Source organism: Tachypleus tridentatus, chromosome 6 (genome assembly GCF_004210375.1).
Source record: "Tachypleus tridentatus isolate NWPU-2018 chromosome 6, ASM421037v1, whole genome shotgun sequence".
NCBI classification, from domain to species: domain Eukaryota; kingdom Metazoa; phylum Arthropoda; class Merostomata; order Xiphosura; family Limulidae; genus Tachypleus; species Tachypleus tridentatus.
Genome location: NC_134830.1, coordinates 60,848,650 through 60,868,999, shown reverse-complemented (window position 1 = coordinate 60,868,999; position 20,350 = coordinate 60,848,650). Strand labels below are relative to the sequence as shown.

General features: G+C 36.2%; 1 protein-coding gene and 1 long non-coding RNA gene across 5 annotated transcripts in view; one reads left to right on the top strand and one right to left on the bottom strand.

The window, feature by feature from the left end:
- LOC143252651 (uncharacterized) overlaps positions 1-20,350 on the top strand; it is a 46,343-nt gene that overhangs the window by 11,808 nt on the left and 14,185 nt on the right. For all 3 annotated transcript variants that reach the window (XM_076505125.1, XM_076505124.1, XM_076505123.1), the window contains exons 3-4: positions 19,116-19,290; positions 19,693-19,751. In XM_076505125.1, the coding sequence (XP_076361240.1) occupies positions 19,116-19,290; positions 19,693-19,751 (234 nt within the window). The remainder of the gene's footprint in view (positions 1-19,115; positions 19,291-19,692; positions 19,752-20,350) is intronic.
- Positions 1-20,350, bottom strand: part of LOC143252652 (uncharacterized) — a 105,728-nt gene that overhangs the window by 72,473 nt on the left and 12,905 nt on the right. The window lies entirely within an intron of this gene.

Below are 20,350 nucleotides of genomic sequence, written 5' to 3'. Positions count from 1 at the left end.
CTGGTTTCGATTCCGCTAAAATAAACGAATACATATATGTGGTAAGTAATAATAAAATAATATATAAAAAGGAAATGTGTTATTTCGAACACAAAATGATGAGATAGATTAAACTTAAAAGTTGTAATTCTTCACAACACTTAATTTTCACAGCATGCCCCTTACAAAGGGTGGAATTTATTTTGACACCCTAATAAACAAAAGCGTTCCTAGTGTCGCAGTGCTATTGTCGTACGTTAACGATAACAATTATTTGTAAGAAAACAGTATTATTGGTCAGGTGGTTCGGGCCCTTGACTCGCAATCTTAGGATCGCAAGTTCGAAGTCCCATCTCACCAAAATGCGCGCCCTTTCAAGCGTGTGGGTGTTATAAAGCCCTATTAATCCCACTGTTCGTTGGTAAGAGTAACCCAAGCGTTAGTGGTGAGCGTTGACGACAAGCCGCCTTCCCTCTAGGTTTACACTGCTAAATTAGTGACAGCTTCCAGAGACATCCCTCGTGCAGCTTGCGCGAAATTCGAAACAAAAAGACAGTTTATTAAAAGTGCCACTTTTATACATAAATAATGTTTTAATTAGTTTAATAAAGTTTCAAAGAAAGTTCTCGATACTTTCTTTCGAAAAAATGAATTATAACACTGTTAGATGTCTATGTAGTCAAAATCGTTGGTCTTTCGGCACGCTGTTTTATATATATTTTACTAAATCTGCTACATTCAGAACCAAAGCAGGGTTATTTTAAATTATGACTTCTAATAATTTCATAACAGCTTGGCTCCATTTTTAATTTGCACTTCGAAATTCGAATGATCAATTGCTTTCACTCTTGGAACGCTATTTTTCCTATTGTCGGATTAATTTAAGCGACGTCTTATTATGACTGTCAGTAATATCACCTACAGTTGTGAGTTTCTGTAATACGCATTTCTGTAAATAACATTACCGGAAATATTGACCTAAATGTCATAAAACAGCGAGCATCGGGTGATGCAGTAACACCTCTTACACAAAATAATTGTAATACTGTTATATAAACATAGGATGGTCTTCCCTTTTGTAAGGCCCGGCATGGCCAGGTGGTTAAGGCACTTGACTGGTAACCTGAGAGTCGCGGGTTCGAATCCTCGTCACCAAACGTGTTCGCCCTTTCAGCCGTAGAGGCGTTATAATGTGACGGTCAATCCCACTATTCGTTGGTAAAAGAGTAGCTCAAGAGTTGGCGGTGGGTGGTGATGACTAGCTGCCTTCTCTCTAGTCTTACACTGCTAAATTAGGGACGACTAGCGCAGATAGCCCTCGTGTAGCTTTGCGCGAAATTCAAAACAGACCCTTTTGTAAAGTTTATTGTGATTTTTTTTTCTTCCTACATATCGACTTCACATACTATCGTGTTTTCGAAATATTGGATTTGATAAATATTTTTCATTGGTCATTTGGCTCATTAATAATCCTTTTTTTGCAACATCAGTTATAACTACGTTTTATTGGTTTACGTTGATTGGAATATCTTTGCCGTTGGCACACACTACATTAGCAAAACAATAAAAAAAATCTCTGAGATCGTTATGTGTTATGGAAGTAGGGAAGTTCATTATTTTCCACGTACTCGGATGTTCTTTGACCCCCACCCATGTTGGCAAACGTAATTTATTATATTGGCAGGTCAGTCACACTAGTGACGTGTTAGCGCGTTTTGACGTCATTCCTTTAAATCCTGCTAACAAAATGTTTTTCTTTACGTTAGGAATATGGTCAACACCTGTTACGTCGATGTGTGTTATTAGTATTCCAGACGTTTTTAGTGTGGAGCTATGATGCAAAACTTGAGTTTCCTGTTCTATGCTTTCAATGAATAAAGGAAAAGGCATGTTAAAGATACACACACACACACAAACACACACACATATATATAAGCTGTATAACAGAGCGAGCGGCCAGATTCTCGTATTAGCAGACCGTGAAGGTTTCGTGCTTTTCCAGGTGCCAAAACGTAGCGCGTGCTTTGTCTCGAGCTAACCGCCAGGTGAAGTTCTGTCACAGTCCATTCCCAAGGAAGTGAACGACCTGGCACTTTGACGGCAGGGCACTGAAAGCAGTGGATCGTGCATTTATGTAGTTCCGAAGAACTTCTGTCATGGCTACTCGAGTTGGCCCTGGCAGAGAATTATATCCACGAAACAAACCCAGTACAAGGTCAGAACGACCAGCGTACTGTTTGACAAGGGTTAAAGCCAGAAAGGACGATATAAACACATTAGTGCCAGCAGCACTTTTCTCCTCAAAAGTTTTTTTTTATTTTCACTTTCCAAAGAAAAACTTCAAACTACATTTAGAGTCGCTGATGCGAGAAGACACATTATAGATAATAATCAAACAAATAAAAGAAATCTCAACTTACCCGGATTATATCAGGGAACAGTCAATAATAACGTTTTTCTTTTACTGTAAAGAAGTTCACACTTAAGGCACTCATGACGTCTCTAGCTTTAAAAATGATTATTTGATTAGATGGTAGGTTAAAGAATAGTTATAGAGCATTTTAAACATACGTTTGTGCAAATTGGTCGTAAAATCCCCAGTTATGCACAGCTACGAAGAGCTAAAATATTGAAATTAGCGACTTAATATTAAAAAAAATGATGGTACGAACACGAAATTAGAACTTAAATCACTTTGAGACACTAAGCTTATTCCGACTTCTTACGAAAATATTATATAATTTTACAACAAATCTTATACGTGTAAACGTATGTTTCTCCGTCGGGGTTGATGAGACATTTTTAATACTATTTATTACCATGTTCAGCTCTATGCGGGATAAGGTCTCTTGACCGGGTAAAGATTTATGTCCTTGAAGGCAAAAATTTCGAAAATGTCGTATGCAAGGAAATTTCGTAAACTACTTTCCAACATGAATTAGGTAGCCCTTAGTTTTAGATTCTCGCTTAAAACTATTTGTTTGTTTGTTTTTAATTTCGCGCAAAGCTACACGAGGGCTATCTGCACTAGCCGTCCCTAATTTAGCAGTATAAGACTAGCGGGAAGACAGCTAGTGATCAACACCTACCTCCAACTCTTGGAATACTCTTTTACCAATGAATGGTGGGATTGACTGTAACATTATATCGCCCCCACAACTAAAAGGACGAGCATGTTTGGTGTGACGGGGATTCGAACCCGCGACCCACAGATTACGAGTCGAGCGCCCTAACCACCTGGTCATGCCAGAGTCTACGTGACTTAAAATTCTACAACTCTATGCGTATTCTCGAATTTCAACATGTTAGGCTAGTATTATATAGTTGAAGAGTTTTTCCTTTCTTTGTTTGGTGTCAAGCACAAAGGCTGTGCTTACCATGGGTATCAAAACCAGGTGTTGGAAGTCTTCAGACTTTCCGATGAGCCACTGGGGAGTGTGGGATGGGAATAGCTAAACTTATCTCCAAGTTTTCTATTAATTTTATATGGTAGTATGTTCGGCTAAATTTAATATTTCATATTACTGCCATACGTGGGTTTTCTACTACATATTTTGTGTTTATATATGATTTGATGGCTCATTGTGACTTTTAACAGACCATAATTTGTCTGTACACTCATTCGTGTGTCTCCATGGCTAATGCTTTGAGCTTAGAAATATTCACAGGTGGGAGAGATTAGTTACAATCAATAGTAAGTCTGCCCTTAGTTCTTTGCGCGTGCTTGCCACGTGCGCTTGAGAAAATTGATATGACTGGCAGATGGTCTTCCATAGCATTATCAGATTTTTTTTTAACTGTATAGCAATGTGTATCTTACCGTTAACCCTCCTTTACTTCTCCACCCGCCATCGTCTTCTGTTCCTCTATCGGATTTTCGTTTCCACCTTCAGGCAGTCACAGCTGGAAAGCGACTGTGGCGCTCAGCTCGGGGATTACGTTGTGCGGTCCATCAATCAAACAACACTTTTAGTATATCTAAACCCATTGTTAGTTTAATATTACAAAAAAAAAAAAAAAGTGAAACCCTTCTGTATCTGTGTGTTGACCATTGAACAAAGCCATATCGTAAGTAACTGACCAAACATGCAGAAGATAGAAGTAAATTAATGAATATCCAAGCAGTTTATAAACCAATGTTTTGCTTTGTTTTCCTTTTTAACAGTTCTTTTGATTGTCTTGGAATTAAACACAAAGCTACACAAATACAAAGGGCTATGTAAGCTCCGTCCACCACGGGTATCTAAACCCGGTTTCTAGCGGTGTGAGGCTGCAGACGTTCCGCTATGCCACTGGAAAGGTTTTTTTAACAGAAGGGGAGAGAAAAATGATCGTATTGTCGCTTCTGTGATACCCATTTACAGCAAAGTAGTCATTCACAAGTTACAATTCCTGTAAACAAAATACCGTTTAGTATCCTGCATGCAGCATTCTGTTTGTTTGTTTTTATTTCGCGCAAAGCTATTCGAGGGCTATCTGCGCTAGCCGTCCCCAATTTAGCAATGTAAAACTAGAGAGAAGGCAGCTAGTCATCACTTGGGCTACTCTTTTACCAACGAATAGTGGGATTGGATGTCACATTATAACGCCCCTACGGCTGAAAAGGCAAGCATGTTTGGTGCGACTGGGATGCGAACTCGCGACCCTCAGACTACTAGTCGCACGCCTTAACCATCTGGCCATGCCGGGCCTGCTTTATCTCAACAACAGCTACAACAAAAACACGAAGTATCGGAATCGTATTTAACATATACATGTATATTTGCATATAAATTCCTTTCACGTATATAAAGAGGATCTCAATTACTTTCACATCTCTCGTATCCCCAGCCGGGTCTGATGAGTTCTGGTTTTCAACGAAAGGCCTCGTTGACACTGGTTCTAACAAATGTAAAGCGGCTGACATATTATTGCTTTTCTTTACTTTCTCGCAGGAGTTCTTATTATTTTTGTCTTTCAATCTTTCGTCACCCGTTAATTCATATTGAATTCATATTATCCATTCATATTATATTCATTATTCATATTATCCATTTGAATATCGTGTTTGTTTGTTAAGGATTTAAATTCTATGTTCAGCCTATTCTCTGTGGTTTAAATCTTGTAGATCTTTCATAGTTGAAAATGTTCAACATTTTCACAGCTAAAACTTTCACAGCATTCAGAGTAAAATTAAAATATAAACTCAGAAACCTAGGAAGAACAGAACTATATCAAAAAGGTGTCATTTTGTTGCCTTGATCTAATTCAGGGCTTCCCAAATTTTGCTTATCATACCTTCCTTTTAAAAAATTATAGTCATGGCTCCTCCCTTTCCTTCTCTTTGTTATATTTATAATATCAAATAAAAATATATGAAAACTTTGTCAAAACAATAAATGTAACTTGACTGTCAATGGGCTAGGCCTACATACCTGCTCAGGTGAACACATCTGTGCCAACCGGTTAGATTTAGACACCTATTCCAACTGGTTAGATTAGTACATCTGTTCTAACTGCTTAGATTATTGTTTCTTCCATCTAGTTAAATTAGTACAACTCTTCCAACCACTCAGTGATTTTTGTGAAAAAGTTATTTTTAAGTGGCATCGACTTCAGTTTTTCGATTTATCGTTAATAGCTGCCTTTCTTGAAACCCTAATTCACACATTTAATACTTCACGTATAACAAGTCAAGATGGTGGTCCGAACCACCATCGAGTAACGTGCTGTATTGTGATTGCTTCTACGAAACCTGTCGAGCCACCATAGTAATATTTTTTTTTTCGCGTGTGATTTAAGTCAGTTTCCGTAAAAATTGGAACTTCGATTACTCGCGATTAGTCAGTCATATAATGTTATTGAATTATCACGGCAATAAATTGGTGTAACTAACAGTTCGAATGTGTGTAGTTAACATTGTGTATATAAATGGTATTTCGTACAGGTATTCAAATACAGATAAAACAACTAAAATATGTGGAATTTGGGATGATATTCAGTTTTAATTTCATTATCTTCTTTGTTAAAATATACACCAGTTATGACTACTTTCAATATCTATGTTATGTTGTCTCATTTCTTCAGGCAATTACGCTTAACTACCTTTAGTATTTTTCATTATTTCTACCATGTACTGAACGTAAAGGTACCCTTAGTAACAATGCAGCATTATTTTCTTTTGTCGTGATTCCCACATATCCAGGTGGTCAGGGCGCACGACTCGCAATCTAAGGGCCGCGGGTTCGAATCTCGATCACACCAAAGATGCTCGTCCCTTCAGCTGTGAGGACGCTATAATGTTACAATCTATCCCTTTATTCGTTGGTAAAAGAGTAGCCCAAGAGTTGGCGGTGACTTGTGATGATCAGCTGATTTCCCTCTAGTATTACGCTGCAAAATTGGGGACGTTTAGCGCAGATAGCCCTCGTGTACCTTTGCGAGAAATTCAACAAACAAACAATTTTCTTTGAACAACGTACTGTTCGTAGCATTATCCCTAATGACACTGCTATTTTTTCTCCTTGCCCTAATGTATTGCACGTAAAGTTACTTTTAGTAACACAACTATATATTGTTTTCTTGTGATAGTGTACTTACTGTACGTAACACTATTCCTCAGTAACATCGCTTTTGTTTGCATGTTACATCATAGAGCGGTTAAGATCACACGTTAGATATTTTACTATTTGGTGGTATGTTTTCTTCACAAACGGTTTTATAAAGTAAACTCTGCACAACATGATGACAAAATGTATGTATTCATAAATAACCATAATTATACAAATATTGTTCGAAAATCATTTATCTCACTGAGAATAATTCAAGAAAATGTAAAACATTTTGCAAAAGCTTAACCCTAAAAATAAAATACAGATTAGTTCATCTTGTGAACGCGACAGCTTTGTGCAGTAAACTATTTAAAAATGTCGGTAATTATGAGCTAGAAATAAGAACAGCACCCATCTGTTGCATGAACACAAACCGACAGACCGTACCGTGGGCCGGAAATACAATGATTGGCCACTGACTCTGTGATTCACGGCAGTGAATTTCGTTGTTCAAACTCATAGCAACATCAAAATTTCTACATCAGATCGCGAAGATCAAAAGTGCTTTAAAAAAAAAAAAAAAAGGTTAATCCGGTGTCTCCACGGTAACGCACGCTCATCTTCACCTCGTCTGCTCAAATGACTTGATCGTTAGCGATTTGCAGCGCGTGGCCTTCGTACACTGCAAAAAGCTCGCTGTAACGTGCCTTGTTTTTATCTTCTTGTCTTTATTTCTTACGTATTTAATATATCCACTAAACCTTGTATTAAAAAAAATATTGCAGTTTTAAACATGGCGTATGTTACAGTAATATGATTTGCACACTGCTTGGGTGGTTCCAAAATGTATACCGAAAACAAAGGGAGTTAACGCTGTTACTTCGGAAAATGGTTGTTAACCAACAAATACGCTCACGTTACGCTGTGTTGTTGTGGTAACCATGATCCATCCGCCTAGTAAAAAAATATTAGTTTCCAGAAAACGTACGAATAATGAGGTTGGATTCTTTAATATCCAATGCTTCGTTTTATGCGATCAAGCATTGTCTCTTTGTGTTTTTATTCAATATTATTATCAAATAAATGATTATTCGTAAAATGTTTTGAAAATTAAAACTTTAATACGCACGTGTTTCTCATAGCAAAACCACATCGGGCTATCTGTTGAGTCAACCGACAGGGATAGAGCCTCAAAATTTAGCTTTGAAAATCCATAGACTTACCGCTGCACCAGTGGAGAACTAAAACTTTAGTTTTCGCATAAATATATAAAAAGGCAAGGTACCTAAAATACGTAGGCTCCCAAACTGTTCTAGGAGTTTGCAAGGTTTCAGCAGTTATACAACTGAAACACCATGTTTGTAGTTTACTGAGACGTAGGTTATAATTGAAAATTGGTGATGATCGATGCATAAGATGAGAAATTTAGAACAAAAGTGTCCGGAACACGAAAAATGGAACTTCTATTATAGATGATAGATATGTGTGAACTTGAAATACATGTCTCAATAATGTCTGAGGAATATTAGAATAATTTATCTATATAAGAGGTCTGTTTTTGTTCATCTCAGGAATATATATAAATAGTCTACAACACAGCCTTTCTCTGCTCCTGTTTAACTCAGGACCCTATAAGATATGTAATAAAGGTTTTCTGTGCTGCAGGCCACGAGAAACATTCCAGAAATTTTTAAGTCTATGACAAATAGTATCGTATGTCGACGAGGACTTAAACATCGTCGTGTTTAAGATGGAAAAAAAAAAAACACGTTAATCCTAACTACAGCATGTTCGATTCACATTAATCATGTTTACACCGTGTATGGCACAGATAAGTAGCCAGTGATACTGAAGAGAGGATATGTTTCCATAACACTATCATTGGAATGCCTACAATTTCCGGCTCTGATCACTAATGAGAAGAGTTCATAGGTTATTGCTTTCGAAGAAATAACAGTGGGATACACGTGGACTTCCTCATGGCTAACAGCTGGCCATATGGTATATTGTATAAAGTATATTGTGTAATCGCTTGCCCATATTTTAAAAATATTTTTTTATAAACTAAAAATATGAAAACTGAGCTTTAAATTAATAATAGTTTGTTTTAAATAAGAAAGTTATAATGGAAATAACAACATGTATTAGATATATTCGTTAGCACGTTTTTCTTCAAGTTCTTGTATTAGTCGTACCTATGTTGAGATTGACTTATGCAAGAATTCATTATAAAGCACAGCAACCAAGATCATATATTTCATAGCATAAAGCTGTGGCTCACAAACTGTGGGCTCACCCCCTAGGGAGGCGCGTAACCCTGACTATAGGAGCATAAAAATTATATCAAAATACAAAGTTAAAAATAAAATAAAAAGTTATAAAAGATATCATTCGGATATTACCAATGTTAAGTAATATAGTAACAACAATTAACATCAGTAAATGACATGTACGGTATAGATATATACACAGGTAGGTTTTACGGGATGTAGGGGGGGAGCGTAACATAACCCATGTTTATAAGGGGAAACACCATAAAAAGGTTGTGCACCACTAGCATGATGTAGCCCTATTTCACGTTAGTAGTATAAATTATGGCAATCAGTACGTATTTGTTGTATTATTAAAACACCAATAATAGGTTTTCTTCGCTGGACAAGGAGCTAACCTATCAAACCATTTGTTGTTGTTAAGTATAGGCTCCGCAGCGGTGAGAGTAGAGACTAAATATAGAACGAACTTTGGGAGCCCTTTCGGGATGCTGCATAACTTGGTGTCTCGACTTTGTGAATGAGTTAGTCAATCCTTTTTTTCTTTCTTTTTTTATTTAAGAAGAAAAAAAAAAGGCAGTCGCTTCGGCTTGTTCACATGTATGTATGTATATACACATCATATAATTAGTATTTTGTATTTTATATCTGTATCTAATTATTAATAAACATTATTCAAACTATTTGTACTTAGTCCCCCGTTAGTACAGCGGTAAGCCTACGGATTTACAACGCTAAAATCAGGGGTTCGATTTCCCTCGGTAGTCTCAGCAGATAGTCCGATGTAACTTTGCTATAAAAAACAAACACACATTTGCACTTAGATATTTATTATTTTTTATCTGTTTCAAAGTAATTGTTCTTTCTCTGTTCATCAATATTTGTATCGTAGTAGGAGATTTACAACGTTAAAATCAAAGGTTCGATTCCCTTCAGTGCTTATAGAAGGCAGCCTAATGTGACTTTGCTGTAAGATAAAATACACCACATCACACACATATACACACACGCGGATCAATATTTTAAGCACTATTTTATTTTAATATAGGCGCCATATTTATCCCACTTCATTTTACATCAAATACACTTACTGATGCCTATTTTAACTCTTAGTTTTTAATCTGCGTGTTATATCTGATATTTGTTTTTAAGACACGAATAAATCGAAAGAGGAACCATCATCATGCTCTTTAATTATTTATTTCCACAATTTAATTCCTTGAATTAGAGTAACAAGTGTATAAGTTGCTCCATATTTGTTATTATAGTTTACATCTACTTATAACGTAGACTTTTACCTCTTAATTAAAGTTTGAGAAGGCTTCTTTGATTCTTAGATTCTATTGAGCAAGAAATGATTGTTTTTATCTTGCTCTATACAGCGTAAAGAGTTCATAGTGTGATATTCGTTTAATTTTGTTACGGTCAGTCGGTCTAGGTAGAATAGAAGACAGCCAGAATAGGCGTCACTTGTAGGTGGCGTTCGAAACGAGTTTCCAAAAGTTGTACACAAGAAGAAGAAAAAAAAGGTTATTAGGTATTTAAATTAATATATGTTGAAGACATCTAAGAAACAAACGGCGTATGTATGAATTTTCTTTTATCAAATTAGACTCGGGGTTCACAGCTGTGCACGAAACGAACAAAATTCGCACGGATTTAAACACTGTGTTCAAATAATTTATAATACGTGTATTTATTATGAAGACCTTTTCAAAAATCATTGATAACATTTGATATTTTTTTCGTTTATCATTTTTAAGACACTAAGTATGGAAAATATTTTGAAATCACAGTATACTATTAGAATTGTTTGATCAGCTGCAGTAAATAACGCTAATATGCTTCTATTAATAATAATAATAAATATTGGTAAAGCGTGAAATTCATTTAAATCTGATTTTGCAAAGTAAATAACATGGCTAATTTCACAGTTAGGCCTAGTGTGGATGAGCCAATGGTAAAAACCACGATGATGCTCAGGGCTGAAATCCTTGAATGCTTACACAGTGTTGAGACAGTAAGGTTGTCGTTCGACGGCAGTGTACGCCAGGGAAGGGACGTATTGTATTCATTGTTGTCATATTTTGTACGGTATCGGGTTTTACTTCGCCAGTACCTCTCGGTTACAAAGAAGAAATGATGATTTTATCCATTATTCTTGTTCCCATCATGCGACGGCGCTCAATCGCAACAAATGCTGCTTGTGCCTCGTGGCGCGTGCACCGCCACCGTCAAAAGCCCTGCAGTATCCTTTGTTAGCGACTGCGGAGGTGGGCTTCAGTATACCGGTGCGCGCGTTCCAGTACAATACTCAGCCCACAAAGCATTCGTACCATTGCTTATGAATAGGAAATTATGTGGTTCGTCGTGCCCTGTCAACCTCTGCTAACCCACCCTCTCTTCCTTCAGGCATGATGTTCCGTAGAAAGCCAAAAACAAACCCTTGTAAGAAATATGATGTGTTTTTGTTTTTAGAATATGACATAGTTCTGAAAGAATGATATTCTACATCGCCTAATTGTATATACGTATTTAATTGTTTTTCACACACTTAAATCAATGTATATATAACGCAAAATCATAGTTTGCAAAATATGTTTAGTTTAAGGAAATTGTGTATTTGAACTACTTACAGGGAGACCGAACTCGATTCTCTATTATTGAGTGCGGATTGTTGTTGTTAAGCGGAAAAGCTACTAGTGTAGACCAATACAAGATCGATTGATTTGTTTGTTTTTTTGAATTTCGCACAAAGCTACTCGAGGGCTATCCGTGCCAGCCGTCCCTAATTTAGCAGTGTAAGACTAGAGGGAAGGCAGCTAGTCATCGCCACCCACCGCCAACTCTTGGGCTACTCTTTTACCAACGAATAGTGGGATTGACCGTAACATTATAACGCCCCTACGGCTGAAAGGGCGAGCATGTTTGGCGCGACGTGGATACGAACCCGCGACCCTCATATTACGAGTCGCACGCCTTAACACGCTTGGCCATGCCGAGCCGTAGATCGATTGGACTAGTACATAACAGCTATTTAATACATAAACACGGTTAAGTTCTTAAAATAACATATACATATATATATGTATATACACATGTTAGATGTTATGATAACAAGTCAAGTAGGACGACAATATTTTTGTACTACAGCTTTTACTTCCCATAAAAAAATCATAAAATCAATCCCTATAAAATCATGTGTGTTATATTTTATGACCATGTATATATCTTGTAATCTGTTTTTCTGTGCGGTTATAGCGTTTTGATTATTTCTTTAACTAACTTTTTCCGACTGCGATCTTGTAACATTTGAACTCCGGATTCGATCCCCGTGGGCATTGGTCAAGTGCACTTACCCCATTGTGCAGCTTTGCGCTACAAACGAAACGATTTTTTTAAGATATATAATATGAATATTTAGCCATTAATAATCATACGTCTTACAGTGTTGTGTGTGTTTTCTAATAGCAAAGCCACATGGGCTATCTGCTGAGTCCACTGAGGATGTCTTACAGAGGAACAATGACAACTACATTACAGCTGTTTTCACTGATTGACTTGCTTGCTTGTTGTTAAACGCAAACCTACATAAAGAACTTACTGTGTCGTATGTACCACAGGTATCGAAAACAAATTTCCGGCATCATAAGCTCTCAAACTTACCGCTGAGTCACTAGAGGGCTTCACTGATTAGCAGGAAAGCTGCTTTTCAGCTGTTTAGCAAGGTTAAAGTAAGCAGTGTTCTTTTTAATTTATACGATCTCAAAACAAAAGAAAAAAGCAAATAAAGCAACTGGGATCGAAGTGTTTACAAGTAAGTCGTATCTGTAATAATGAAGAACATCTAACGAAATAGATACATTTTACACGACTATACCCTGTACACTATTTACAGTAAATGTCTGTTTTATATGAGGCGTTACCAAATACTTTCCTAAGACCCATAAGAATTTTCGTAATAATCCAAAAATAAAATCTTTCTAAAAATACGTCCGTGGAGACAAAAGGCTTTTGCTGTCGGGCACGTTCTTCTCGTCAGACGATTTTTTCTCTCTCGCTAAAAAAAAAGGGTTGCATAGACATCAGAACTGGGGAGGGAGCTGCCATCTCCAGTACAAAGAGTTGCACTCATTTCAGTCCCCATGAACTTCGATACATTTATGACTTCAACTATGTTTTTGATTAAAAGAATGATTCAATATAAAAAGATAAACATTTTCAAATAAATCTGATAGATGCAGATAGAGTCCAAAAAGATAAAATAAAGAGGTTAAAGTGAAAAATAAAATAAGTAATGCAGACTTCTCATTAAACTAAATAACTTCCCATCAAATACGTTTTTCTCTTCTGTTTATTTTTTGATAATCATTGTTTGTTTCTTTGTTAAGCGCAAAGTTATACAATTACGTAGCTGTGTTCTGCCCCCTCAGGTATTGAGGGCCGATTTTTAGCGTTATAAGCCATCAGACTTGACTCTGAGCCACGGGGTTGGGGAAATGACTCCTGATTATTTTTATATCTTGAACCCCAAGGCATCAGAACATTCTCTTATTTTTTAAGGGAACAAGCTTTCTGAACCCCTTAGTTTCTATCTGTCCAAGATCGGGGCTCATCCGTAAAACTTGATTCACCTCTAACAATACACACACATCATGAACCAGTATGCATATTTTGCTTCCGGAGTCTGTGTTAGAAATGTATTCGAAAATAAAAATTATATCTTTCCTTAGTGAGGTTGTTCAGTGAATACCGCAAACTGCTTATAATTCTGAAATACAAATGCTGTGTTAGATCCTCGTAATGTACCGAAACGTGTGGTCATCACAGTACCAAGCACCTGCGGACCGCTTGAGAATGGTTGAATCGTTTTATTTTTAAGTATTTCTTAGAGCTGTTTGCCAACGATTTCTTTGGAAAATTAAATTACTGCATTGCTTTTTGCAGTTAGATTAACAGTCCTTTCAATCGTGTCTCCCCCACAAATATTTCGATTTCTGAGGAGTTCACGATCCTTGATCTTGGGTTCGGGTTTGTTTTAAACTTTGCGCAAAACTACACAAGGACTAGCTACACTAGCTGTCCCTAATTTAGCAGTGTAAGACTAAAGGGAAGACAGTTATTTATCACCAGCCACCGCCAACTCTTGGGCTACTCTTTTCCCAACGAATAGTGGGATTGACCGTAACATTATAACGCCCCCACGGCTGAAAGGGCGAGCATATTTGGTGTGACGGGGATTCGAACCCGCGACCCTCAGATTACGAGTCGAACGCCTTAACCCACCTGGCCATATCCTTGATCTACTTGGCTCATTTATCGCGCTCCCTGAATGGTGGTTTACACGTTTCAGCGATGTGTTTACAGACTTGATTGGTTAATTCTTCCATGCAGGTAGTCGATTACACATCTTTATGGGCTACTTTTCTCCTACGCCTACTGGCTACTGCAGCTGCTAAAAGTGAATGTTGTTTATTCAATTCCGGGAAAACTTACAGTACATCAACAGTAGAGAATAACAGAACAGATGGCAAATTTTCTGACTGGTCAGTACTGTTAGCCTTAAGCAGGTGAGGGAACCCTGCTAGGCACGTGGTGGTCACCTGGCAAATCTTACCCAAGCGTGACCTCCCAACTCCCTCTAGTGAATACAGAAAATACAATTTATTCAGTTTTCACGTTCATTGGTGTTTAAAAGACATTTGGTCACGGAAACTTAACAATACGTCTTCTCGCGCAGTAGTTTCAATTGTATCCACTAGATGGTGAGCGTCTTTCGCACTTTTAGTCTAAGTGCTTAAAGATTTATAGAACGGCAGTTAATCTGGTATAAAAACACTGTTTATGCAACTTTCCTTTCAGAAACATACAACATGGATACACGTCTGAATACTAGTCCCTTTTTGATTTATGTTACCTTTGAAAATATTACAGATACTACAAATAATATTTTTAATATTTACTTTACTGGTAAACGTTTTTAAATATTATTTTAGATTTTAGAATATACATTTCAGTATTTCGTTTAAAAATTTATCCTACGTTTCATAATTTGACTGCTTAATATTTCACGGCCCCGCATGGCCAGGTGGTTAAGGCACTCGACTCGTATATACATATATATAAACAAACACATTTTAAAAGTTCAGATACGTTTTTAAATATTATTTTAGATTTTAGAATATACATTTCAGTATTTCGTTTAAAAATTTATCCTACGTTTCATAATTTGACTGCTTAATATTTCACGGCCCCGCATGACCAGGTGGTTAAGGCACTCGACTCGTATATACATATATATAAACAAACACATTTTGAAAGTTCAGATACAGTGATTCTAGTTTACAATGAAAGCGTTGGTGTGTAAAAGTTTTAGGGAATATTTTTACCTTTCGTCGAGGACGTGGAAATTAATTTCTATATTACCTCTTGTGTTAATCTATTTGAAATTATCAGCTATCTTATTTCGTCAAGTTGATGATTGTTAATATGAGGTTCAGAATCTTCTCATATAATGGTAGAATTAAATGTTTAGATTTGTTTGTTTTAAAATAAAGCCTCGTTGGGCTATCTATTGTGCCCACCTTGGGGAATCGAACCCCAGATTTTAGTGTTGTAAATCCATAAGCTGTCACATCGATGGGGCGAGTGATTAGATGGTCTTTTTAACAGATAAATATTGTTAGCACCCATTCTTTACATTAGTGAACAGAAGTTAGGGTTTAAAGAATTGGGAAAAACAGGTCAATATACAAGAAACATTTGTGTCTATTTGAGCACCATATTATTTTACCTTTGTGTCTAAATTTGGAGTGGGATCTAGAAAGCGGGTGTACCTTTTTTACATGCCGTGGTGATGAGCAGACAAGGGCGTAAACAGTGTGAAAAGAGCTATTGACGCAGTCCCAGACGAGAGAACCCACCCAGTGACATGCCGAGACCGTGGGTAGCAAGCACCCCAGTCTTCAGGTTTTTAAATAGTTACATTTTAATTCAAGCCTTTTTCAGTCAGAATACGTCATGTTTCACTGTCTTCTTTTACATTAATGAGTTACGTCATCTTTCGCTTTGATATGACTCTGATTTACAACTGATTGTACAGAAACACATTCTCAAACTTCTATTGATGACAAAAATAACTCTTGGAGCGTTATGATATTCGGAGAAAAAAAGACTGGGTTGTTCAAAACTCACCCAATAAATAAGTTCCATATCTTACTACGTTGGATCTGTTTCCAGCGAAAAGTGTTGATTAAATATCTGGTAGAAAAAGGAAGTCACGTGATAACACTAAAGACTTGAAATATACAAAATACATTTACACCCACATGCATTACAGTTATACGCGCGTATCCACGTATATATTACACATCCTTGAAGAAATAATATTTCTCTATATGCATATATACAGCAAAAAAAAAAGAACTTTGGCACTAGAATTACATCCAGTCGTTATTTGTGCACCCCCGCTGTAAATGGTGATTTTCAACCTGAATTGTAACAAACACCACACAAGGTTCAGCCTACTTCGCAGTCTTAGTTTTAGATCTAAATCATATCGTCAAGCATTGCGTTCGGTATATAAAAAAAATAAAATTTACGTACATAAACAATTGTAAACATGTGTAAATGTACAATTAGATGTATTATTTTCCATGCTTATATTAAATACACTCAACTAAGTCCCCCCACTAAAATCCAAGAGTGCTTACATGAGCAAATTTGGCAAAAGTATCGTTAAGAATGAATTATGTTATTACGAGAAAGTAAATAGTCCTGCCTTTTTAACAATTCTGTGCGAATTGTTTTAGGTTATAGGTAACTAACGCTTTTCATCTATGAACCACCCACCCAGTAGTGGCACAGCGGCATGTCTACAGACTTATAACGCAAGAAACCGGGTTTAGATACCCCTGGTTGGCCTTTTCACCTGCTGTACACATGCCAGTTTTTGTTACATGGGAATTTCCAAATGCATTGTTTGTTTGTTTTTAATTATTTCCATATGTACTGCCAAAATGAACGTTTCGAAAGAAAACGAGTCTTTTCTGAAGCAACAGGAAAAGTTGAACTATGTTTGTTAAGACGTTGCGCTGCTAATCCAACAAGATTTGTAGCTTATTGACAAAGCATTAAACCTTCATCGCACTCAAGTATTAGAGGTTTAACGTTTTGTTACCGCAAAAAATTGTATTTCGCATTTGAGAAATGAACACGTTATAATGATGGCGGCCAAATCCACCCACTATCTCGCCAGACTAGAGTATCCTATGTATTGGCGATGTTTGCTCTTGACTAGTTGTTTTTACCTCCAATCTGGCAGTTCAGAATTAGGGACTACTATTCGTAACTAGTCCCTTTGTAATTGTACGTAAAAATTATAAAACAAACAAATCACTTTTATTTTTTGTTTGCTAATATTGGTCTAATCCACTTGTCATAATCCCTACAGTGGATACTGAACCCCACCGAAGCCTCATACTTTAAATGGTCGACAGTAAATTTATGGATTATATCATAGTATACGGAATGTTTTATTTGATTGTTATATTATTTATGATGAATATTCGTCCCTCCCATAAAATCCGATTGACATCTTCCTCCTTGATTCTGAGCATTGGATAAATTTATTAATTTTCATTAATGGGCATTGTTAGTTTAACATAACAAAGCGCCAGCTAAAGCAATATACTGCCTGCTCCACATGCTATTTCCTTTCTACCTTGAGGTAGTCGCGTGTGTGAGTGGTAGAGCGGATGTTTAAATAACAGAGTAAGAAAATTAATCTGCAGGATATTGAAAAAAAATAAAGTTTCATGCATGATGGTCACACACGGGAAAGATCAGTTACTTACAATTCCAGTACCACTGCTTTGTTGAAGCTGTAGTTTCATTCACACTATTACACGTACGAAGAAACTGATCATTCAGTGTGCACTGGTGTACACAGTACTAAAGTACTTCCATTCAAGCGTTATACAGTATTCAAGAATTTTGATTTGAATAAGTAACAAAAGAGACAGCTCTAACTGATAAAATTCACCTTTTGGAGAAAGATGGCGAAGTAAATTGCATATTAGAGGAACTAAAAAAAGTTTCTAATTCGTTTTTATCATTACAAAACAGACGTGTTGTTCTATAGAGTGTTCGGAAAGTCACTGTGCACTTATATATTTATTAACAGACATGTTTCAATATAGAATACAAGAGGTAGATATGAATGACAATTATAAACAATATTGAAAGTGACCCCCGTTGGCATCAATACAGGCTTGGATCCTTCTTATTTTGTTTCTAAACACCGCTATCAGTTGCTGGCTTGAAATAGACTGAATGAATGCTGTTATCGCTGCTTTCAAACTGCACAGTGACTTTCCAAACACCCTGTAGTTTTCAAAGTAATCTTGAGGTAAAGAAGTAGTTCTAAACCAGACAGTTTAGTTTTATCATTACAGAACAGATTTATTATTCTAGTTTTATCTTGAGGTAAAGAAGTAGTTCTAAACCAGACAGTATAGTTTTATCATTACAGAACAGATTTATTATTCTAGTTTTATCTTGAGGTAGAGAAGTAGTTCTAAACCAGACAGTATAGTTTTATCATTACAGAACAGATTTATTATTCTAGTTTTATCTTGAGGTAAAGAAGTAGTTCTAAACCAGACAGTATAGTTTTATCATTACAGAACAGATTTATTATTCTAGTTTTATCTTGAGGTAGAGAAGTAGTTCTAAACCAGACAGTATAGTTTTATCATTACAGAACAGATTTATTATTCTATTTTTATCTTGAGGTAGAGAAGTAGTTCTAAACCAGACAGTATAGTTTTATCATTACAGAACAGATTTATTATTCTATTTTTATCTTGAGGTAGAGAAGTAGTTCTAAACCAGACAGTATAGTTTTATCATTACAGAACAGATTTATTATTCTATTTTTATCTTGAGGTAGAGAAGTAGTTCTAAACCAGACAGTATAGTTTTATCATTACAGAACAGATTTATTATTCTATTTTTATCTTGAGGTAGAGAAGTAGTTCTAAACCAGACAGTATAGTTTTATCATTACAGAACAGATTTATTATTCTAGTTTTATCTTGAGGTAGAAGTAGTTCAAACACATTTGGTACACTTTGCAATGATTGCATAACCAAAGTAACTTTGCCGATCTGATTTTTACATGAAGTCAAAGTGTATTCAAAGTTATCAAATTTCGATGACTGTATCTAATCTAAATAAACAAACAAATGTTTAAAAAGTTACGTTAAAACTTCTTTTGAAGAAATCATTCATGTAAGAATCTAATCAATTTTACACCATCTTATTTTCGAGACAGAAGCCTGTTCGTCCAGGTCAACACCAAAGCCAAGGACAACTATGCCTACCACCTCAAGACCAAACATCACCTTCCAAACTTATGCTTGTCCAGAAGCCTATGCTAAGTGGTACTGTCTGAATGGAGCCACATGTTTCTCGGTGAAAATAGGAGAATCTATTTTATACAACTGCGAGTAAGTAGATAGATATCTGTTTTCGAACTTTCCTGTTGATTAAATAAACGATTTTCATAACTGCTTCCTTTTGTCAGGTTAAGTAACCAGATAGTGGTTGTATTTTTTTAAACCACCGTACCGACGTTCTGCTTAAGAAATGGTGTTTAAACTTAAGAGATGTGCAAAGCAACAGGAGTTTTATCCAAAGAATTTTATACTGTTTTAAAATTGTGCACCACTCCAGTTCACACGACGGAAAACAAAAAATAATAATAACAAGTTTTACTTTCACTCAAATAACCTGGTTTACACGTATTACATTCCATGCTTGTATAGGTAAATAGTGTAAAAGCTCCTTACAAATTCTCTGTTCTCGTCGGGTCGTAATACTGACTTTTGTTGTTTTTCTCTCTTTCGCAGATGTGCAGATGGATATATGGGACAAAGATGCGAGTTTAAAGACTTAGATGGGTCTTATGGTAAGGATGTTACTTTAGTTAAATTTCTTTGTAAAATCGGTTTTCTTTAAATACTGGCATTATGCTCAAGACATAATGGGCGAAATTCTGACGGCATCTGTCTTCACGAGACTTGAAGTAAAATATTCATAAGCTCGTGAGTTTGTAGAAACGTATCTGAGTGCAACTGTCTGTGGCGATAGTGTACGTTAATATTATAAAATTATGTATTTTATAAGTTCATATTATTTATTAGTTTATGTATTTGTAAGGACTCATCCCAACGTGTGCGCGTGGAAGGCTTACTCAAATACATGTTATCAGTGCAGTGTTATCCGATGATGTTCAATACCTATTTATTTAGAAAAACTGACTTATCCGATTCTTGCTTGTCTTTCTGTAGGGGTTTACTTGAAAAACTTATGCACACGTCCGATAATGTTTACTTCCTCGATAAGAACTTAGTTGTCTGTTTATGTAGTGAATGTCTGAGCATATTTGTAGATATTATTATCATTGAATAGTATGGGGCTAGACATAGCCAGGTGTGTAACGTACTGCAGTTCAGAAGGCTCAAGGTTCGAACTGTAATATGTTACGAACAAGATTCGCTCTTTCAG